We start from the raw sequence: 24,327 nt of genomic DNA, 5'->3' as shown, positions 1-24,327 counted from the left end.
TGGGGGGAGGGGGGGAGAGGGGGGAGAGGGGAGAGAGGAGAGAGAAGAGAGAGAGGAGAGAGAGGGGAGAGAGGGGAGGGGAGAGAGGGGGAGGGAAGAGAGGGGAGAGGGGAAAAAAGACACTACACGACACAGAGGTAGCACATGTATTTACATATTACAGTTCAACCCATAGAAAGAGACTAATGGGCCGGGTACAGTGGCTCATGTAATACCAGCACTTTGAGAGGCCAAGAGAAAAGGATTGCTTGAGCCTAGGAATTCAAGACCAACCTGGGCAATATAGGGAGATCCCATCCCTACAACAAACATAAAAATTAGCTGGATGTGGTGGTACATGCCTGAATTCAGCCCCAGCTACTAGGGAGGCTGAGGCAGGAGGATCACTTGAACCTGAAAGGCAGAGGTTGCAGTGAGCCAATGGCACCATGGCACTCCAGCCTGGGTGACAGAGCCAAACCCTGTCTCAAAAAAAAAAAAAAAAATCAAGAAATTTAGGAAACTAGGTTTCTAGATAAAACCAGAATTATAAGGAGGCATTACTTCTTGGCCTTTTGGCTAAGATCAAGTGCGGAAGTACAATTGAGGGGAAAAAATAACATCAACTGTAAATTTACAAAACTGGAAAAAATGAAACCACGATTAACTTATTATTAATTGAAAGCTCAACTCTTCGTGATATCACATTTTTACAAAAATCATCAAAAGAGAATCAGAAAAGAATCAGCCTTCATCCTCTCATTAGAAAAAGATCTTAACAGATCTTTTGCCAAGACAATCTCAATCCCCAATTATAAGGGATAGTGTATTTAACAACGCAGAAAAAAAGAAACCAATCAAACTCTTTAATAATCAAAAAAACAAAAACATGGCATTTCACTGAAAATAGCAAAGATTCCTTTTCAATTAAAAACACGAATGAGCACTCAAAAACACAATCCTTCCAGAAAGCAATCTGTCAGTAAATACATACAAATCTACATTTTTTGAACCTTAAAATATTTATATCTTTTGACTTAATAGTATACGTCTAGGAAGGTGCCCTTAAAATCCAAAATGCAGAAAAGATTTATGTGAATAAACATTTATAACAGTATTTTTTTAAAGAAAAACTGAAAACAATCTACCCAACAATGGAAATCTACCTGACAATGAGTAAACAATTTATACCTTCCATTCCAGTTAATAGTTAAGAAAAAGCTAAGGATATGTTGGATTTTTAAAAGATGCAAAATTGCATCTAAAAGAATTGCAACTTGTCTTACTTAGTCCATTCAGGCTGCTATAACAAAATACCTTATACGGGGTAATTTACGAAGAATAGAAATGTTTTTGCTCACAGTTCTAAAGACTGGGAAGCCAAAGATAAAGGAACCAGCAGATTCAGCGTCTGTTGAGGGCTCTCTCACTTTATAGATGGTATCTTGTTGCTATATCCTTACATGACAGAAGGAAAGGGCAAAAGTGGCTAAAATTCCCTCTGGCTTCTTTTATTTGGGCACTAATCCCATTCATAAGGGTTTTGTCCTCATGACCTAATCACTTCCCAAAGGCTCCACCTCTTAATACCATCACCTTGAGGGTTAGGTTTCAACATACAAATTTTGGAGAGACATATACATTCAGAACATAGCAAAACTACATAAAATAATACTACCTATAAAAAAGAACAATACCAAAATGGTTCTTTCTGAAGAGTGCAATTTGTTTTATTCTTGTCTATACCTCTATATATTTTCCAAGTTCGTTAAAAAAAAAACCTATGTATATAAGAGAAGAATAAAATTTGAGATAACACAGTACCCATTTTAAGAATCCTAAGATTTTGGGGAAAAAAATCATTTCTAAAATATTTAAGTTAGTGTATCTGGTTTAAAATGCATTAAATATTTCCTCTAGCTTAATTCTAATTTGGCTGTCTATCCTCAGGGAAAAAAAAAATTATCTATATATGTATACACACACACAGGCACATATATATGTGTATATATGTGTGTGTGTTTGTTTGTGTATATGAAGGTTTATATATATATAAAGGTTTATGCACAAAAGGTATGAACCAAAGCAATCATCCAAAAAGTTTTATGAAGTACCTATGGGATACTGTGTACTATGTAGATACTACATAAGTACAAGGGCCCAATCCTTTTACAGTTTATATTTCTGTGGATAAGTACAGATAACAAGTTAATAAGCATATTAAAATGTGATTTCTGGTTATAAGTATTATGAAGGAAATTAACAAAATACCGTGTATGTTTAACAGGGACAGCAAAGACAGAGCCTGCTCCTATGGGAGGTCACCAAAAAAAATCCTGAGAAAAATGCAAAACCAAAAATATACCACATGCAGACATGCAAAAAGCTGAGGAGAAACATTCAAGACACAGGAAACTTCAAGTGCCAGGGCCCAGAAACAGGGAAAGAGTTTCACATGCTCCAGCAGCAGAAAAGAAGCTGGGTAGATGGAAATGGTAAAAAGAGATGAAACCACAAAGGCAGACAGGGGCCAGATCATGCAGGGATTTGCAGGCCAGCTTAAAGCATTTCTATTCTATCATAATTATGTGAGAAGTCACTAAATGGGGAGAGAAAATTACTTATACAAGCTTCTGAGATTAGATTGCAGAAGGTAAAGAATGATAACAAGAACTTAGGAAGGTACTGCAGGAATCCCAGTAAGGGGGGACAGTAGCCTAGACTAGAGTGATGGCAATGAAAACAGAAAAAAAAGCAGAGAAGCTCAAGACATAATGTGCTGGCTAGAACCCATAGTATTTACTGGCAGGAGGTCAGAATGTGGGAGATGAAGGCCCAGAACAATCAGGTATACCTCTTAGGAGTCTGGCGAAATCATTACTTACAAAGCTAAAACTTAAAGTGTGTTCCTAATAACAAGGAATAGTTACATGTATTACGAAGTATCCATGAGATATGGAACATTACTAATGTTTGTGGAAGGTTTGCTTCTCTCTACTATGAGGAAATGACAGATATCTCAAATTTTATTCTTCTCTTATATACATGATACATAGTCCTTCAGTTCCTGAAATGATTACTACAAATAATGCCTACTGCTCTCATAGAGTTGTTGGGAGAATAAAATGTGAACCTATGATAAACACTTAATACAGTGACTATATTCAATAAATTACAGCTATCAGAAGTCATAGTAATAATATCTCACCAGTCAGAATAAAAAAGGTATTCAATAAATGTTTTGTAGATGAATAGACAAGCAGATAAAAGAAATAATGTAATATCCAGGTCACCTGACTCAATCCCATAATCCTTCTACAAAACTATGCACTCTTCACCACAGGCGGGTAAAAAAAGATGAACAGTTTCACAACCGTTAATTTGTGAAATCAACTAAGCGAAACCAAGAAATCCTCATTAGAGATTTTTGGTACAAATTAGACAACAATGTAAGATCTACATTGTCACGTAGATTACATAGTTGAGTAAATACACAGTCAAGTGGATTAACTAGAATAATAGGTAAGTTTCTGAGTCACAAAAATAATTGAAAGTTTACTGGCCTACTTACAGGTTGATGAGTCAATCGGAATACAATACAAAAAGAGTACATGACAGGAGAGACCAAACAGCAAGGAAATATTGAAACGAAGTCAAAATTTAGATGGTGATATGGTTTGGCTCTGTGTCCCCATCCAAATCTGATCTCCAATTGCAATCCCCCCATGTGGAAGGAAGACCTTGATTTGAGGTGACTGGCCCACAGTGGCAGTTTCCCCCATGCCGTTCTCACGACAGTGAGGAAGTTCTCATGAGAGCTGATAGTTTCAAGTGTGGCACTTCCTTGCTCTCTCTCTCCTTCTCCTGCCACCATATAAATGTGCCTTGCTTCTCCTTCACCTTCTGCCATGATTTTAAATTTCTTGAGGCCTCCCAAGTAAGGCAGAACTGTGAGTCAATTAAACCCCTTTTGTTTATAAATTGCCCAGTCTCAGGTAATATCTTTATAGCAGTGTGAAAATGAACAAATACAGATGAGGAATACCAGTGAGTGCCTAATAAGGGAACAGAACCCAAAACCTGGAAGGAAAGGAAAAAGAGAGATACCAAAAATCAGGATAAGTCTGAAAGACAATTACAGACTAGGCGATGCAGGTATTTACCTCTCCCACCCTCAAGGCTCAGGCAAAGAGCCACTGCTCCTAGGGGAGAGATAGAAGTAAAAGCCTACTATACCTCAAGGACACAGAGACTCTCCTGACCCATGATCCCACACCAAAACTAAGCAGAATTACACTACTGCTAGGGGAAAGACACATGGAAAACTCTCCGTCCCAAGTACTACCTCAGACACGAGGCAGAATTTGGCTGCCATGGGAGGGAAAAGGTCAGGGGCAGAGGATAAGAGTGAAAAGGTCCCACTCTCAAGACTCAGGCTCACGAGCCCTACATAAGACTGAGGGTAGACCATGAAAACCAAGAACTTCTCCACCCCCATTACAAACCTAACACATATAAAAAGGAATCCACTGCAGAACAGGATGTTGCTGATACCTGCCAATAGAGTACTGTCTTAGTCTCTTTGTACAGCCATAACAGAATATCTGAGACAGTGTAATTTATAAAGAACAGCAATCCATTAATATTTTCTCACTGTTCTGGAGGCTGGGAAGTCCAAGATGAAGACACCAGCATCGAGCAACAGTCTTCTTGCTGCGTCACCACATGGCAGAAGGGCAAAGAGAAAGAGAGAAAAGGGAGCCACACTTGCCCTTTTATAACTACATTAATCCTACCTATGAGAGCAGAGCCCTCACGGCCTAAGCACCCCTTAAAGGTCCCATTTCTCTACTGTTACAAGGGCAATTATATTTCAACAGGAGTTTTGGAGAGGACAAATATTCAAATCATAGCAGGCAGGAAAACCAATCAGTCCATCCAAAGCACAAAATAACAGTGACCTGCCGCCAGAGAAATTTCAGGTCTGTAGTACACTGAAGGTGATGATAGTAACAACAGAGCCATACCCAGGCCAGCTAACTCAAAACTAACTCAACCTACCATACTAACAGTGTGACAGAGAAGGTGTACCTACCATACTAACGGTGTGACAGAGGCGGTATACCCATTTCTAGACATAGCTTCTTCTATCATTCGAAAATTATAAGACCACATTTAAAGAAGGGGAAAAAAAAACATCATCAAGAGATAAAGCAAACAACAGAAACAAACAGAGATTATTCAGATGTTGGAACTAATCAGAGATGCTAAAATAACTATGATTCATAAATATGTTAAAAGATCTAAAGGAAAAGATAAATATGCTAAAGAATCTGAACAACATAATGAACAGATAGGAAATTTTAGCAGGGATACGAAAACTATAAGAGAATCAAATGGCAATGCTAAAATTAAAAATAAGAATGTATCAAAAATGGAGAATCCCTTTGACAGGATTATTCATGAACTCAGGTTTACAGAAGTCAACAAACGAAAACAGAAAAAAGGGGGGTGGGGTATTTTTTAAAATAAAGAAACCATAAGAGGACACCATTATCGAATAGTCTAACATATACTTAACTGGTGTCCCAAAGGGAGAATACAAAAAGCAAAGGACAAAACAATTACCTGAAAACATAATGGCCACGATTTTCCAAAATTAACAAATGACAACCAAGATCCAAAAAGGTCAGAAAGCCCTCTTAAAATTGGTTAAGCTATACTTACCTTAAATCAGGCAAGTCAAAGAAAAGGTTAATACAAAAAACATAACTTGAAATTACTAACTATTGGAAAGTACATATGTAACAGATACTGTAAAAATATTTTCTATGACGTATAAAAAGACAGCATTCTATCTACCATCTGCACATGAAAATAAACTCAAATGGGCTAAAACTGAAAAAAAAAAGATGATAAAAGAAAAAAATCTTGAACTGTAAAGTATAATCCAATAATTAAACACATACTATAGTTTTCTGCCAAAAGCCACTAAACCAGTGAAGACATTGACTATATCACTTTGGCCAAAAAACTGTCAATTTTCAGCAAGTACATTAAATAAAAGCATTCAGTTATGAGTTAAAAAAACAATTATTGTATATGAATTTAGTAAACGCTCTGGATGACAATTCCACTTTGTAAACATTCTATCACCCACAAATTTATTTATGGTTTTTCATTTCCATTATTGTGAGAATTTGTGTTAGAGTAACTGGAAAAAGAAGGGATCTAGAAATTGGTAAGAGTATAGCAAGGTGGAGCCAGTTTTAAGACTTTTAAAATACAATGCTGAGTTAAAGGAAACGTAGGTAAAGTCCCACTTGGCCTTAAAGGTGTACCTCTGTGACTGAAAAGTGGGAAAATGCTACGATCTAAAGACCTACCTAAGTGGTGGGAACAGAGCCAGGAAAGACTGTCCAACATCCTCATGTCTCTTAATATAAAAGCCCTAGAGGAAGAATTCGAATTTTACCAATACCCTGCTCCTTGAGAGGTTTCATCCATAGTAGTGGGGAACATTCAAAGACTTCTTAAATAAGTTTACCTCAAACCTTTTCCATTTGATTCATCCAAGTCAATCAACATGGCTGAGATTTTGTGGACCCCTAAGATGTGTGAATCAACAATTCCATGTAACAAAAACAAGACACCTAGCTTTTCATGGACTGGATGCTCCTTTGTTTACACACTACCTACTACAAGCGAAAATGGGTTTGCAAACATCTCATAAGCTACAAAGAGAAATTCTGAACTCTTCCTAATAATAAAAGGATGACAAACGGAAACTAACTTTTCTGAATTACTAATTCAAAACATACAAATTATTACTATGGTATTATCTCTTAGCAAATATAAACATTAATAAGGGCATTTGTAGGGCTACAGACTCGCACTCTGAAGCCTATTTTTCCTAAAGGTCTGTTTTCCAATTTGAAATTTTGCTAGGATAAGATTTTTCAGAAACATCCCCATAATAATTAGAAAGAAACTGTCTACAAATATATCATGTCTTGCTTGCGAATTTGTATTTAACTAAAAACAGCTCCCATTTATCTAGAAATCTTGAAGACTAACTAAATACAAAGACTTATCTTTTTATTCCTAGAGTCTGTTCTCATGTTGTTACATTATCAAGTAGAGGCCTGAGACTCCTAACAGCTTCTTACTCCTTTACTAATCTAGAATATGAAGAAAAAATAATCCTAATTATTAACATATTCAGGACTTATGATGACTATAATCCTACAAGACTATAAGATGAATATTAATCTATTCAGGGCTTATCATGATTACCAGCCACCTGCCCAAAAACAAGCTTAAAGACTTCAAAATGTAAAACTAAATTTTTAGTACAAAAATTTTTAGTATAAAAGCTACCAGATAATTTTATAAGCACGTTTAAACACGTCATAGATTATTCATATATAAGTTCGGTTAAATTCAGAGAACCAGCCTATGTGCATATTTCTATAAGATTTTAAAACAGATCTCATAAAAAATACTATATAGCATATGACAAAAATAACACAAAACTAGGAGTTGATAGATCTGAGTTCTAATTCTAGGTCTGTTACACTAAGTTAAAGTTGATACTAAATTAAGAATATGGATATGCTTTGTATAAAACTCAAAGAGATTTATCATTGTGACTGTATAACTGATACTATAAATGAGTTAAAAGATTAATAAATAAAACCAATGTGCCATTCAGCTTCAATTAAAGGAATCTAGAAACTAGTGAATACTGGAATGCATAGCAATCATAATATGAAGAAGCTACCAATGTATTCTAAGATCACATATGCATGTAACAAAACTACAATTGCCCAACAAACAACTACAGCATTAAAAGTAAAATCATGACAGCAGCAACTTCACTAGTTTAGTTTTCTCCTATTTCTCCAACACCTAAAAAGTATCTGCTGTCTAGCACATAGTAGACCTTCAAACATCTGTTGAATAAATATCCCCCACAACTAAGTGGCATAATGTAACCTCGCATTCTATGCCTAATACTTGCTGATTTTACTACTTCCAATTTCATATTAACCAGCACTTGTTTAATGTTCTTAAAATCTGTGAGACTACAAATCAAATTGTAACCTTTTAAATAATCCCATTCTTTTATTTCCCTAAACTCGAAAAGATATCAAATTATCAATTAAAAGATGAGAGTTCATAACTTAAGCCAAATAAGTAATATATTAATAATAACTACTCAATTTATGTAAATGAAGAACTGAAAGCTGATCCTGTAACATTTTTCCACTAGAAGTTACCAGTCACCAATAAAGATGTACCACAGTTCCTCCTAAAAGTACTTACCAGTGGTTGGCGTTGGGTGGACATTGGGGGTGCCGGGATCTAGTGGTCCGAGAAGACTCTTGGGCAGGCAGATGGCTTCTCAATGGCAGTGCATAGGGGATTCTGTGTGCCGGAGATCTCTCCAGCATCAGGAGCAACTGGAAGACACCAAAGAGCTACAGCCTATGGCCAGCCATCCAGAAGACTTCTGCCGGAGCCCTGGGTTGCCTGTGCAGACAGTTTCAAAGGAGGCTGCTCCTGAAAGCTGTCAACCTCAAACTCAGGGGAGGCCCTTCCTGGAAACACCTGGAAACCCCAGAGCCAGGACAGTAGAGCCTCCAGGCTGCAGCTCGCTCAGCTAAGAGTGCCTTGGGTGCCATGCCCCAGAGAATCCAGGAGGCCTGCCAAAGTGACACCAAGTGGCTGGTGGAAACCCAGGTGAAGGCCAGGAGGAGGAAGAGAAGGGAACAGAAAAGCAGTGGATCCCCAACTTACAGCCTGAGCCAGAAGAGCACCCAGCTGCCTGGAGGTGTCCGTGTCCACTCAGCTGCTGACCCCTGGGAGAAGGAGCATAACCACCTCTCTGCCCGGATGGGTTCATATACCCACCCACTATGGCGGTTAAGGTGGGAGGCTGCCTTCCAGAGCCTCCTTCCAGAGCCCCTGCTTCTCGACAGAGCCCCTCTGCTCTCCCAGCAAGACTGACAGTGACCTACAGCCTATGGAGTCAGGAATTCAGCATCTCCAGAAGCTGTCCCACAGCTAGACGAAGTCATTTGGGCAGAAGAGGTGGTGACATGACAGTCTCTCTCATTCATGACTGAGGAAGTGTCCTGCAGAAAACAAGCCCTGTCTGATCACCAAGACTTCATACCCAAGGATGTCTGTGCTTCCCTATGAGCTTCCTGGAGGAAGGAGTCATTAGTAACCCTGGGCCACTGCTAGCAAGGACCTAACAAGGGGCCCAGAGCCCACCTGCTCCGGCCACATCTAGCACAAATGATTTTGTTCAAAACTAATATGGTAGCAATGAGAACGTAAACAACTTTTTTTTTTTTTTGAGATGGAGTCTCATTCTGTTGCCCAGGTTGGAGTGGAGTACAATGGTGCGATCTTGGCTCACTGCAATCCCAACCTCGAGGGTTCAAGCGAGTTTCCTGCCTCAGCGTACCGAATACCTGGAATTACAGGTACCTGCCATCATGCCTGGTTAATTTTTTTATTTTTATAGAGACAGGATTTCACCACGTTGACAAGGATAGGCTTGAACTCCTAACCTCAGGTGATCTCCCTGCTTCGGCCTCCCAAAGTGGTGGGATTACAGGCATGAGCCACTGCGCCTGGCCTGTTACCCTCTGAATTAAACCCAAACAAGGTAACAAGTTCTATGAAGCTCTGTACCCTCCCTCTTCTATAGCCAGAACTCATCCAACATTCTCCCTCCCTCAAGATGCTGGGTCAAAAGGATACTTTCACTTCTTCAAATAATTCTAATTCTTTCTTGCTTCAAAGTCTTTGTTTGGAATGCTATTCCCCAATTCCTCAGACTTGGCTCCTTACTGTCCTTCAAGATGCCACCTGAAATGTACCCTTCTATGAAGTCTTCTCTAACTAGCCTGCCTAAATTAAAAAGTGTCCCGACATTATTTCCTATTTTATGTCTCTTTTGTTCCTTAATAGCATTTCTCACAACTCAAAATAGCATTTGTATTTTCTATCTTCCCAACTGAAATGCAAGCTCCATGGGAACAAAAATGTCAATCTCATTCATTTTTGTGTTCCCCAATACTTATCATATGCCTGTAATGTACCTGACATTCATATATTTACTAAGTAATTTCACATTTTAAAGAAATCACTCTCTAAGCCTATTATTAAATATATCAATATGCATATATATCTATAAAAGACTGTTAAAAAACAAACTTTTGATGTTATCTTTGTTATTATTGGCTGTTGAAGCAGATATATTTTCTACATTTACTTTTCAGTATGTTCTAAATTTTTTAGAATAAACCTTTAAACTCTGAAATTAAAGATTTTAAAGTCTAAATGCAAAATCCTTTAAATCTTTAAATCATATAAAATAATGAAGGTACAAAATGACTCAGGCTAATGTTACAACTAATTTTTTTTAAATATCATGTAGCTTTTCAATGTCACTGTCTATACTTAGCTTCCTATTTCTACAGTTTTAACTAATCTTGTACCATTTCATGGTCTGTTTATCTTGATCAACTTACTGCTTCATACTATGTCTTCATACTTTTTTAAATGCAACATAAAATACATTAATAACACTCAATAAATCAAAGCACATTTCTACAACTATTCTACCTCTGTATATACAGATAAAAAGAATAATGTTAAGTCAATAATACCTGACTACTTACCCTTGCCAGGCTCTATTCTAGGTATACATAGGGTAATTCATTTATTCTTCACACCCCATTTTAGAGATAAAGAAATTTAGGTACTAACAGACTAAATTATCTACCCAAAATTACAAAACCACCATCAGACTGGGATTCAAACTCAGGAAATCCTGCTGTAGTCTAGAGGCTGTGCTCTTCATCATACTACACCAAAGTGGAAACAGGCCAGGCATAGTGGCTCACACTCATAATCAAAGCACTTTGTGGGGCCAAGGTGGGAGGATTGCCTAAGCCCAGGAATTTGAGACCAGTCCTGGGCAACACAGCCAGACCCTGTCTCTACCAAAAAATAAATGACTATTGTGAAAAATGCTGAAAAGAATATAGCAGGGAAAAAGTGGAAACAGACTTACGGCCCCAATAAAAGTTCAAGATATAAGATGCTATGCTTCTTAAAAACTGCATTCTGTCATCCTTATATTTATGAAAATAAAGCACAAATTACACACTTATCGAAAAGCATTGAACAAACTGAGTCAAAGTCTAATTTTTAAAAGGCATACTTAGTACAAATTACTGGGCCTCAGATATATTTTATAAGAGTTGTATTCCAAGATTTCAGAATATTTAATAGCAAAATTTTGTTGTTTACCAAAAATAAATGAAGCAGAAACTCACAAGGCCATTGGACAATAAAGATCTAGAATGTAACATTAATCACAATGCTCTGTCTGCTACTTCTCCAGCCTCATTTCCTGATTCAACTCCAGAAATACCTTACGCTTTAACATAAAGATCCTTGGCACTGGTTCCCTTTAATGTACAAACTATTTGAGAGCAATCCTAAATTTCTGTTATACGTCCTAACTCATGGAGATAACCTCACAGGGATTCTCTAAGGATCACATTGGATGAAACATGCAAAATGCCTGGCAAAAATTTAAATCCCACATGCAAATATGGATGATGCTGCACTGCAAACAGGCCCAGCACTGACTCTGTCATCCTGGGTATTTGGTAATTTACAATCACATTTAGCATTCTCAAATGGCAATGCCTATAATAATCATCACTCCCACTCAGCTTTCTCACTTCACACCTATGGCTTTCCACCATGGCTTTCTCTACTGGATAAACTCATACATTCTCAGCACACACTTCTACTCTGGATAGCTTTAAGAAAAATGTATTCACTAAAGACCTGCATCTCCACATCAAAATTAGTAACCCCATCTTTGTAATTCAGTAAAACACTACACATAGCCTTGGGCCCTTCTACCTCTATCACAATGTATGATCACCCTTTAAATGGGTATGCCTTCTAATAGACTACAAGGTAGGGTGAATATCTTACTGATCTTGAAATTCCAAACACCAAACTGGTGTCTGGTACACAGGACTCACTGAAAGTTTTTGTTTGCTTGCTTGTTTTTTAATAAAGTATACAGAAGAGTGAGCAAAAAGGAATGATACCTGAAAACATGTACATTATATATATCAGTTAACAATTTTTAACTATACTTATTTATAATTATACTTTGTTCCAAAGAAGGGAGAGAGCCTTTTTTTTTTAATACTGCAAATATATAACAAAAACTTCCAATAAATATTCTTATATTTTTATAACTTTAGTGAGGCATAATGACAAAAAGTAGATATATTTAAGGTATACAATTTGATGACTTGATATATGCATACATTTTAAAATATTCACCACAACGAAGTTAATTCACCTAAGCCATTACATCACATCCTTATCTTCTTTTTTTTTTTTTTTTTTTTTTTAATGTGTTAAGAACTGTTAAGGTCTACCCTCTTCACAAATTTCAGGTACAGTATATGATACTATTAACTATAGTCACATTGTTGTACATTAGATCTCCAGAACTTATCTACGTTGCATAACTGAATCTTTGTACTCCTTGAAGAACACCTCTCCATTTACCCCTTTCCCTAGCCCCTGGTAACCACCATTCTACTCTGTTTCTGTAAGTTTGATACTTTCAGATTCCATGCAGTATTTGTCTTTCTATGTCTGTGTTATTTCACTGAGCACAATGTCCTCCACATTCATCTATGTTGCTGCAAACGGCAAGATTTTCTTCTTTTTTAACGCTGAATAATATCCCATGGTGCAGGTGCATGTGTATTTTATTTACGCATTCATGGATGAATGTTTAGGTTGTTTCTGTATCTTGGCTATTGTGAAAAATGCTGAAAAGAACATAGCAGTGCAGCTATCTGTAACAGACATTTTCAGTAAATGTAGCAAGGATACTAGATAAGCTAACACAGTAGTGGCCTTTTAAGAAACAAAATATTTGTACATATTTTTAGATTATGCAATCCACTCTCAGGCAATTTTCAGGTTTACATTAAAAATACTTTTTTTACATTAGCCATCTGTGGTGGCTCATAGCCTGGGAGGCTAAGGCAGGAAGACAGATTGAGCCCAGGAGTTTGAGGCTGCAGTGAGCTATGATCATGTCACGGCACTCCAGCCTGGGCAACAGAGTGAGACTATATCTCTAAAAATATATAAATAATAAATGTTTTTAAGTGGGCAATTTCAACTTTACATCTCTGGTTACTCACACCATAGCTGGCACAAGAGTCACTAAATAATGTTTAAAACTCTATGCACATGCATACATATTCATGAACGATTGGCTTTTCTCACTTTAACCCTCCACAGTTATTTTTAGGACTCATATAACAAACCTAGAATCAAACAAACTTTTTTTTTTTTTTGAAGACAAGGTCTCACTTCGCCCCCAACCCCCACGCCAGGCTAGAGCGCAGTGGCCTAATCAGGACTCACTGCAGCCTCAACTTTCACCAGGCTCAGGTAATTCTCCCATCTCAGCCTCCCAAGTAGCCAAGAATACAGGTGCATTATCACCACGGCCAGGTAATTTATTTAATTACTATTTTTTGAGGAGATAGGGTTTCACCGTGTTTCCCAGGCTAGTCTCAAACTCCTGGGCTCACGCAATCTGTCCATCTTGGCTTTGAAAAGTGCTGGGATTACAGGCATGAGCCACAACATACAACCCAAAACAAACATGGAATAAACATCAGAGGATAGAGTTACAAAGTAAATTCAAAAACAGCAAGGTATATCCACAACTGCAGTTTAGCTATTTTTTTCTTAATTTGGTACCTAGAAGAAGTAAACAGCGAGGCTTAATACAGTCTGAATACGTGTGGCAAAGCAGAAATAAGAGCCAAACATGACAACAGTTCAAAGCAGTAGGGAAACAGAGCAAAAATTACATACAAGCTATGAATTAAAAAGTTAGAGATTTATTGCTAGACGATAGGAATAAAGAAGACAGATTAAGATTATTTAGTTATTCAACATCAGATTTTTTATTAAAAAAAAAAAAAAGACATAAAGACAGTAATAGAAAACACAGACCTGTGCAACTTACAGTGTGCTGAGGAGTAGACAGCAACTTCAAATACGGGTTTAAAAAGCCTTTTTTTACTTACTGAGAATATTTTAAGAAACTACAAATCACTTTCACTACCCTACACGGTTTTGATGAGGTTGTTTATAATGAGACTTTTTAGTATTCTGCATTCACATAAATAAGATATTCACTTGAAGTATTTTTTTAAATTAAAATCCCAGCACTTAAAAAAATAGTTTTTGAGGTGTTTCAGTTCCACATAATGTCAAGTTTAGGAAATCAAAGAGGAAGTAAAAATGACTAGAGAAAAAAGAGTAAGTTACACAGAGGCCAAGATCCATAAGCAGACATGAAAACAAATTCATACGCAAAAAGAAACACTTAGACAGATACAGATACTTGGGCTCTGAGATGAATGTTAGTACAAGTAAACTGTGCTTGCCAGGCTCTGTGGCTCCATTAGCCTGTGTGTACTGGAGGGGAGTTACCATTATCTTACGAAAACATTGAATAAACATTATTAAACATTCTTCAACCGCTCCTAGCCTTAATCCCGAAATTGTTTTAAAGGATAAGACTGACAAAAGCTAGTACAAAGGAAATTACTCTCAGGACTGCAGCCATGATGCTTGTGCTGTATCACACCAACGGCCAAATGAAATAAAGCCAAAAATCAAATCAATCATTGGCTTGGGGTTCCTTATCCCCAAGGTAGAACTTTCCTAGTAATGAAGTTCTCCGAGAAGGAAATGTTCAGCTAGACTAGAGGAACAGGAGGCTGAGAACAGACTTAGGAGGGAACCAATCTTAAAATCAGCAACAACGAAACTAGTCAAGGAAAAGTTAATAAAGGTAGAATTAGAAAGTGTCTAGAAAGACTGAATAGCCAATGGATACTAAAATAAAGATCTAGATGGATAAATAAAAGAACAAACCACTTAGATTTGGCATTAGAAATCATCATCTATAGATTAAGCTCGAAATTCACAAGAAATGAAATTTAAAAGTTAATATTGAAACAAATTATATGCCAGTCTCTGAAATATTGCTATTCACAGCTGAGAGGTCGGGAGAGATTTGAACTCTCTGACTTATAACATTAGTTCAATCTGGAAACACTTATTATTTATACACGTGGAATTCTAAAAGCTTTATATAAGCATTTTGTGGCAAATATATTGTCTGGATATCAAAAGATTTTTGGTTTTATTTGTCAAACAATTGACAAATATATTTGCAACTGTTTTTCTGTTAATTTTGTGAATCATCACAGAGGCCCAATTATATATTTTTAAACACTAATCTTTATATTAATAAATGGGCACATTTTAAATAAAGAAGATTTTCTATCACAAATAGTATGTTTCTTCTTGGATTTTTCAAGGGCTTATCCTAATTTAAATATTCTATAAACTCTGTATATTTAAAACTAAAGGTAATATTTATTTCTTAGACTTCATATAAATGAAGTTTTAATTTTATAAAATCACCTTTATTCTTAGCTTAGAAAGAATAAAGGCGATTTTATAAAATTTCCTCTCAACATTTTCACAGTCACTCCATAGTGCGAACTCTCAAGACCCCTCCTTTTATAGAGTTTCCTACTGGCATCCTCATCTCTGTTATATCCTCATTGCCATCCACTCAGAATTAGCTTTCTCAAACACAAAAGATATGTCACCCCCATCTTCAAAAACCACAATGTCTCTCACCTCCTAATGACAGGATATAGATTTGTAACTTCAAGAGTTTATTAACAAAACACTCTGAAAGTTCAAAATGGCTTTTATCTTAAAAATTAAAATAAATGTATATTTTCCCTAACGTGCACATTGGTAATTTTTTAAATAGTTTTATATCTCCCAAATAATCTAATAAAATGGATATGCCAAGAAAATGTATCATATTTGTCCTGGGTTTCCCATTCTTCCCAGTATACAGCTGAGAATCCCAGTTTTAGATGTATTGACATTTTGATACATACTAAATACACTAGGGAATTATAAAGCTCTTCATAATTTGGCCCCAACATTCTTCCTTCTTGCATTCTCCACTATTCTACACACGCCTTATACTTAACTCTAAAGAAAAGTATTTACCCCTATTCTTGCATATGCCTCCTCCCAGAAAGCCTTTTCACTCATCTCCACAAGAAGTCCTAGCTATACATCAAGGTCCAGCTCAAATCCTGCCCTCCTCCAGGTAATATTCTCTAACAGCCTCTTCCGTTCTCCTACAGTTTGTGGACCATTGTGGTGCATCACATATTGTTTGTATAAAAATGCATACAACATACCAGCTAAGAATCCAAGCTTTGGAATCAGAGAAACCCAGGTCGACCTCTAACTCTGCTACCTACTAGATGTGAGCTTGGACAAGTTATTTACAACCATCCAGCATGTTTCCTAATCTGCTGTATGAAGACAAAGATGGCAACAATAAAAAGTGAGGACTACTTGTGGAGAAGGTAAGAGGAGGGGTAAGGGTTGAAAAACTAACTACTGGGTACTATGCTCGGTACCTGGGTGACGGGATCATCTGTAACCAAAGCCTCATATCATGCAATATACCCAGGCAATACCTGCACGTGTATCTCATGCATCTAAAATCAAAATTGGGGGGAAAAAACAGCAGCTATCTAACAGGACTAGTCTCAGAATCAAAAGCAGGGATGTATAACATAAAAAGCACTTAGCACAATACCAACACATAGAAATAGTTTAATAAATGTGCCTGTTATTACCTCATCTGAGTCCAAAACATCAGACCTACATCTTACTTTTTTTAATTCTTTCCCACCTCTCTTTTGTGGTATTCTGCTTGTGCTTAATAATTATTTAGTTAATAATACCTGATCAATTCAGAAGTAAATTCCCAGGTAGATCTTAACAAGGTAAGATCCAAACCCTAGTAAATGTAAAAAAAATGGCTTACTATCCATATTATTAGCAGTTAGTTTTAGGATTAGCTTAGCCAGGATATACATTATCTATCACAATACGTAAATATGGATCTCTGAGGATCATTGTGAAAGTGTTTACACCACAATTACCGTCAACGATTAGGCCACTAACAAAAATCCTTGATATCACTATGCAAAAAGAGCCTAAGTTAATCTGTAAATACTAGCATGTATCCAGCCGCAAAGCAAGACTTTGGCAAGCTAAATCATTCTTGTGTCCTCCTTTTGCGTAAAAGTCAGGTAAATCTGAACCCACTTTCCCAACTGGCCCTCTGAATTTTTCCTGTGCTATGAGATTCCCAACAGAGGTCAGTTCTGCCATGGTATTCTCAAGAGTGCCACAGGATGCAATGTTTCCGGACCAATTAGATGACTACAAATTCTTAAATGTTCAGAATAGACTAGATCAAACAGATACAAGCAGATTCTTTAATCCTGTAGTTAACAACAATAATACTAGTACAGCAATGGCCAAAGACTGGTGATGAAAAGCACTGGTAATGATACTAAAGGTAAAGAAAAAGAGGATACGGCCAACAATGGCTTTAGGAAGTTCAGAAAGAGCAACACCACAAGAGGAACAAAGGTTTCTCATACTATCTGAATCCACTTTGAGTCCACTGTCACAATGTAAACACTAACCTGTGTAAATTATTCGTAAAATATTACTGGAAGCAACATATATATCCCACAGGCAAGTCAACTACTAATAAAAATAAATAAAATAATAACATTAACTGGGTAAATGTTAAGAATACAACTGATTTCATTAAAAGTTCAGTTTAACATTTTTTCAATGACAATCATGCTAATTAGAGATATTTCCATCTAAATTAATGAAAGCCCCACAACACAGATGTGTGTAACAGTACTGGGTAAAGTGGCCATTGTAAATGGTATTATACGTTGAACTAAGAATATATTACATTTTAATTGAGATTTTAATACTTCTGAGACATGTTTTTATATGTGTATATTTCCAATAACATGCCAAATCAGTGAAAGGGTATTACCATTAAGATAAAACCTTGATATAGGCACTAAAGAATGCTACTTTCGTCCATTCTTTAAAAAGGATAGAGGCAAATAGTTTCAGTTAAAATTTGTTTGTAAAAATTCTGAACCAATTAATTCCCTAAGAAAATAATTTAATGTTTCAATTATTCTGCAAATGTTGTTTGTTTCCCTTTTATACGCTATTTCTCAGGGACCCTATCTAGATGAGATTGATCACTCCCTACCAGGATCAATTCACCAACTCTAAATCTGTTAGGCAAAGAAGAAAAAAAATAACATTTTGAGTTATTAAAGCACTGCTTTAGAATACAATCAGCAAGCTCCATCACCTATCCCTAACTTGCTTTAAATTTCAGTCACTTTCAAAGTGCCCTAAATATTTAAGTACTGTATACGTAATTTAAAACCCTTACTATGTAATATCACAAATACTGGTTCTGTCTCATCAAAAACATTTGTACACTGAATTCCGAAAAGGTCATATTTAAAAAGGAAAAGAAAACATAAACCTGTATTCATTATGACAGTGTATCTGTTTATTTGGATCTGTCATAGCTTCTCGCTCTATAAAAAACAATTGGCTTGCTCAAATAATTTTCAGCAGTAGTAGCTTATTTGAGCAAATAAACACAGAGTAAATAATTTAAAGGCAATTTATTCTTAAAATACACTAAATCCCTAAAGTAAAACACTTGAGAGGCAAACTGCAGTGAAAAAAAATTTTTTATAGATTTTATTAGTAAAAGGCAAACTCTTATGAAATAAGTTTCTAAAGGTAAGTATTAAAAATACCAATCTCGAGAGGAAAACAGAAAAGTGATTTTGGCTGTCATTTTGCAGAGCTATTAAGAATACTCACAGCTAAATCACAACTTTAATCAGGAGCCAAAGAGATCAATTCTTTTCAGAATGCTTTCAAAAATTTTCAATTTTCAAAATTCACGTGAAGTTTAGTTCTCTTATTACTGATGCTCTACTCCATCTCTATGTATTAAAGCAGCCTAGAATCTGACACTACACCAGAGTATTTTGTAAATTCAGTCTACGGTTTTACTTCCTGAAGTGTACACTAACACTAATAAATTAGGTTCTAGGCTTTGCATACCATTTACAAATAGAACCATGAAAGAAAGCACTATACATACAATCTTAAGAATGGGAAAGAGCCCTGTAGATGCCATATAGTTCAAAGAAATTTTCAATATTTTCTAACTTCACAGATTTTCAATTTATATTTACCAAGATATGAGCTACTGACTGTATTTACATAAACTTATTAAAATAACAATTTAATTTATATATTGTGTAGTTTTATGATTTAAACTTTAAGTGGAAATGTTTAACTTGTCAAAAATCAATATTCTGACAAAAGGAAAGGAAAAGAACATTAGAAATAATTCTAGGGTATTCTTCTAGTAAACTTATTTTAAAGCCCTATGTCACAAACTCATTTTGTGTGATACACCGGATTTTTGTGCAATTAAAATCACCTTTTCTCCCAAAGCCTTAAATAAATACAGAGAAATTTAAGTCTTAAAAAGGATTACAAATGGCTTATTAAAATAAAATTCCATCTGAGCAATTTTCTTGATGTGACCTACACAGTATATACTTTTAACAGTCAATAAATACTAAATTTTCTGAATTGCTTGCCTTTTTAGCAATTATTTTTGACAAAGCATTAGCCAATTACTTATTAACCAAATTTTTCTGCTCGAGAAACCTAGAATCACTCTTATACCTTCTAGAAGGCTATATATTTCTGCTCCTTCCCTTCCTGCATGAGGCATTAAATCTTCAAATTATAGTCTTATCTAGCAGCTTTCCTAATAATCACTATTCTTCACTATACTGTTATTTGTCACACTTTTATTTGGAGAATATATACTATTCAAGCATAAAGTTGTCTGATCTATCTTCTCACTCAAACTATACTATGCTCCTAATACTAATTATTATTCTATAATCACTCTATCCCAATAAACCAATTCGTAGGTTTGATGTATCAAGTTCCATTTAATAGGGCTTGATATGCTTCAGGGTAAAGTTAAACATGCTGATCATTATGTTCTATACGCTACATCCTCCAAAGCCTTTCAAGTTTACCAACATCCTTCTCTCTAGAATAGTAAATATCCTATCATAGAACACAAAGAATACTTTTTGGCTTTAAAGAATACAGTTCCTTAGCACTTTTCAGAGAAGCTGTTAGTAGCTTCGAGACGCCCGCTGGCCTATCACTTTGGTTAAATTAATCATGGGTCATCTTGTGCCATAAATTAATCATGGGTCATCTTGTGCCACTAACTTTTTAGTCTTACAATTATTGTAGGAAATCTACATATCTACTTTAAAAATAAAGGAAATACTTTAAAAAAAAAAAAAAAGCACTATTTTAGCTCCATTACTTTTCCCAAAGAAATCAATTCAGGGTCCTTATGTCATTACTTTTACTTAAACCACAACCGATCAGTCGTACATAACAACGGAAGGCTTTTAAAAAGATATAATTTTGCACTTAACCTTACGAAACACGTTTCCAAGTTTTCAATTGCGAGAACGTTCCATATTAAAAAGGTGCTGGTGCAGTCATCAGAACTGTGCTGCTAGCTGCAAGCTCCGAGTATCCTGCACTTTGCAATTTTTAGGTATAATTTCTGTCACCTGCTGAGGTTTCTGCACCCTTTGTCACCTAGTGATGGCCCACCACCAAACACTTTCCATCATTTATAACGGCCTCCTTCCACCCCTCAAAAAATGCACAGTAAACTTGGGCGTTTCTGCACACTAACACGGAACCACTAATATCACTATGTATTATGGCTCTCAAAGAATCCTCTCTAGCAGCCTCCCCTGGGACGCTGTGCTCAGCGGGGCTTTGAACCGGTGAGACTCGCTGCCAGCTGCCTTTGCAAAAGCAGCACCAGAGGCAGACTCAACACCGCAATGCTGCTGCTGCTGACTTTTTCCAGCAGCTTTGAAAAAAAAAAAAAAAAAAAAAAAATCATCCCAGTCCCCTGCAGACCCTGCTGGCTCTTCTGCAGCACGAAAGAGAAACCACCGCATTGCTCAGCTTGTAAGATCAGAGAGCCCGACTTAAGGGAGGGGAATCAGTGCGGTCGAGAGGCTCCGCGAGGGCGGGGTGTTGGGGTGAAAAGGGAAGACATCCGGAGTGCAGGGGACCGCGACAAAGCAGCAGCCAGGGCACCGCATCGCGCCCTGGACGGGGCCGTGGAATAGCGGACGTCCGGTGGAGACGCTGGCCTCAGCCGGGAATGGGGGTCCCGTCGCGGCCGGCCAATCCCCTCCCGCCACCCCCCGGCCCCTCACCTGTCATAAGCGCTGGGCTATCGCCCGCTGCCGCAGCGGGAGAGGAGGCGGCTGCTGCGGCAGAGCCAGTAGCTCGCCGCCCGCGGAGGTGCCGGGGCACCAGCTCGCATCCGTCCGCGGTACCGGCCACCAGCAGCCAGAACATCAGCAACGCAGCCCAGCGCCGCCGCCGCAGCCAGCCCCAGGTTGGGCCGGGAGTCGAAGCAGGATGAGGGCGCGGAGGAGGAGCCGGGTGAAAGCGCAGCGGCGCTCCCGCCGCCGGCCCGTCGCCCGCTCCGCGAGGCGCCGCCACCGCCGCCGGCGACTCTGCGGGCCACCCCCGCCGCTTCAGACGCCGGCTCCCGCTGGGCGCCAGCCTGGTCCCGTCGGCACCGGCGGCCTCCGGAGCTCCGATCCCGGCTGCGTTCATTGGTTCCGGTTATTTTTTTTAAAAAAGTGGGGGGTAGAAAGGTACGGCGTCTTCAGGCAGTGCACGACACCCGCGCTGCTACCGCGGCGAGACCGGGATCCGCTGCTCTGGCGCCGCCAAACACCAGCCCCAGCGCCCGAGCCGCCGCCGCCGCCGCGGCACATCCCCCCGCCCACTCCGGCCCGCGCTGGTCGTAGTACCACGCTCCGCCGGGACGCCTCCCTCCCCTAGCACAGTCGCTCGCATACCAATCCCCCGCCTCCCTCAGGCCCTCCACGGCGCAGGCGCGATGCTGCACTGCGCGTGCGCAGCACCCCAGCCCCGCCCCGAAGGCGTTCCCGGACGGACAGGAGTAGCGCTGGGTGGTTGCTAACGCGCCAGCGAGCCGCGAAGATAGGGGGCGGGGAAGAAGGAGGACGTGTCCCCCTCCCTCATTCACGTCACCACCGCGAGGGGGTGTAGGGGGATACTAAAGGCTGCGAGAAGAGTCCAGACGTCCCACATCCTGAGTACAGCCCCGCGGAGGGCAGAAAAAGTAATTGCATGGGTCAGGAAAATCTTGCAATCGGAAAACAGCGGCATCCCCGTAATTTCAATATAGGTGGGGATTTGAAGCGGCTGGCTATGTAGACGCGGTTAGCCTAGCCTAGCTCTTTATTTACTTGCCAAACATTTCACAAAGCGCGTGCTATGTGTGAGTGTGTACCAGGCATCGCTGTAACCGCCTTATACATTTACAGGCTGTAACTCCAAATTATCCTTTATCATCCCCATTTACGAATGAGGAGACGAAGTCCCAGAAATGTGAAGCAACTTGTCCCCAGTGTCCCACAGCTAATTCATAGGAGATGAGCCAGATTTAGCAGCCACTGAAAGGGTCGATTGAGACAATCTGCTCTAGCTTCTGACTCTCCTAGATTCAGACATTTACCTGAACTTATCACCTTCCCACCCCCATCCTATCCCATCAAGTCTTTGCTCTATCCTGAACCGGCTGACAGAACATTGGTGCAGACTTGTTTTTGCCAACCTGGAATAAAGCAAAGTTCTTGTGCACCCAAGATCTGCTCTCTGTTGTGAATCCTGCTCAGACCTGGTCTTATTGGTTTGGATAAAGAAAGAACCGGAATCTTTCTCATCCAAACTAGTTGCCAGCATATTTTTTAAGGCTACCTCCCTTCAAATATAAAAGGAAACGTTGAATGTAATCTCAAATAAATTAAAAGCCCTGGAAGTTTACACACAAGGAGGCATTCTCTCTCCTAGGGGCACAAAATTGTTTAAAATTTGCAGATAGGGTTCTTAAACACGAAGGTCCTTTTGTTATTGGGTTTTGTTGTTGGTTTGATTCTGTTTATTAGTTTGTTTGCTTGCTTTCCCAAGTCAAGAAGATACTCAAATTACATTATCCTTAAGTATTTTAGGCAGCCTGGCCAAGATAACCACAAATAAAGTTTATTGTGGAAGGGCAGATGCACACTTTAGAAAAGAATCAAGGATGCCTTTGAGGCTAAGTCAATCTATTAACAATTATTTCTCAGCAGACTTCTTGTGGGCATGGTGTCCAGGTGGTAATTCTTTATAAGGCAACAGGGAGATTATATTTCCCCTGCTAAAAGGCACAGCGATGAAGTCACACCAGAGTGCTGAGGGCCCATCAAAGAAGATAATTTTGCCAGGGGACCAGAACAATATAAATAACAGGCTTGTTCCTGCTCTCCAGGAGGCAACATTTCTTTTATTAAATGTTTACTGAGTGCCTAGTATGTGCCAGGCAGGGTACTGAGTGGTGAGGGTTCAGCAAAGAACGAGAGACACTTGAAAAAGGCAATTAAATCAGCAGTCAGGGCTATGAGATAAACAGCACAGTCCTTGACAGAGACATCTTACAATCTTTTTAAGGAGATAAAATTTACACCCATTAAACAATTAGAGTCTAATTCAAGATAGTAATCAGTTCCTAAATGTTGTAGTGCAAACTGTGTTATAGCAATAACAGTACAAAACCACGAACAAATTAACAAATCACAGGGGCCAGGCTTCTTTAAACAGAGATGATTTAGTATTTTTTTTCTTCTTTTAAAGATAGGGAGGGCATTGACACTGAGAGGGTATTGGATTTGGAGTTTTAAGTGTTTATTCCTCTCACTACTGGAAACAGAAAGGAACTAGGGAACCGGCAAGAACTAAAGAGACCATGGTCAGGCAGGCCAGAGGCCAGGAATAAACCCACCACTGCAGAGCATCTTTGCCACAGGTACAGAAGTTTCCAGCTGTTACATGAATAGCTGGAATGCACCTTGCTGAACAGAGGTACGTGTCACTGTGCATCATAGCATAAACCTAAGAACAGAAAGGAGAAAATCCATTCCTTTCTAATAAAAGCCCAACCCTAGAATTATACATGCTTCTATTTGCAAGCCAAACGTAAACACAAGACTCCAAATGAGGCAACCGCTTACCTTTCTCCCCAGGTTTCCTGTCCCACCTCCACGCTTCTGTTTTCCCTTTCCTTTCCCTTGTTCTCACTAC

At 38.4% G+C, this 24,327-nt stretch overlaps 1 protein-coding gene and 1 pseudogene across 4 annotated transcripts in view; one reads left to right on the top strand and one right to left on the bottom strand.

The window, feature by feature from the left end:
- STIM2 (stromal interaction molecule 2) overlaps positions 1 to 22,057 on the bottom strand; it is a 165,034-nt gene extending 142,977 nt beyond the window's left edge. For 2 of the 4 annotated variants that reach the window (XM_032273656.1, XM_032273659.1), the window contains exons 1-2: positions 21,387 to 22,039; positions 4,143 to 4,181 (exon numbers count right to left, since the gene is read on the bottom strand). In XM_032273656.1, coding sequence (XP_032129547.1) covers positions 4,143 to 4,181; positions 21,387 to 21,795 — 448 coding nt within the window. In that variant the 5' untranslated portion in view covers positions 21,796 to 22,039. Of the gene's footprint in view, positions 1 to 4,142; positions 4,182 to 21,386 lie in introns of all 4 variants that reach the window. The other 2 variants (XM_032273671.1, XM_032273665.1) reach the window with 2 other exon arrangements.
- On the top strand, positions 8,379 to 9,110 carry LOC116547926 (annotated as a pseudogene).
- Positions 22,058 to 24,327: the final 2,270 nt, after the last annotated feature.

This window comes from Sapajus apella, unplaced genomic scaffold (genome assembly GCF_009761245.1).
Source record: "Sapajus apella isolate SASKATOON/1434 unplaced genomic scaffold, GSC_monkey_1.0 scaffold5, whole genome shotgun sequence".
NCBI lineage: Eukaryota > Metazoa > Chordata > Mammalia > Primates > Cebidae > Sapajus > Sapajus apella.
This window is presented reverse-complemented; position numbering and strand designations above follow the sequence as displayed.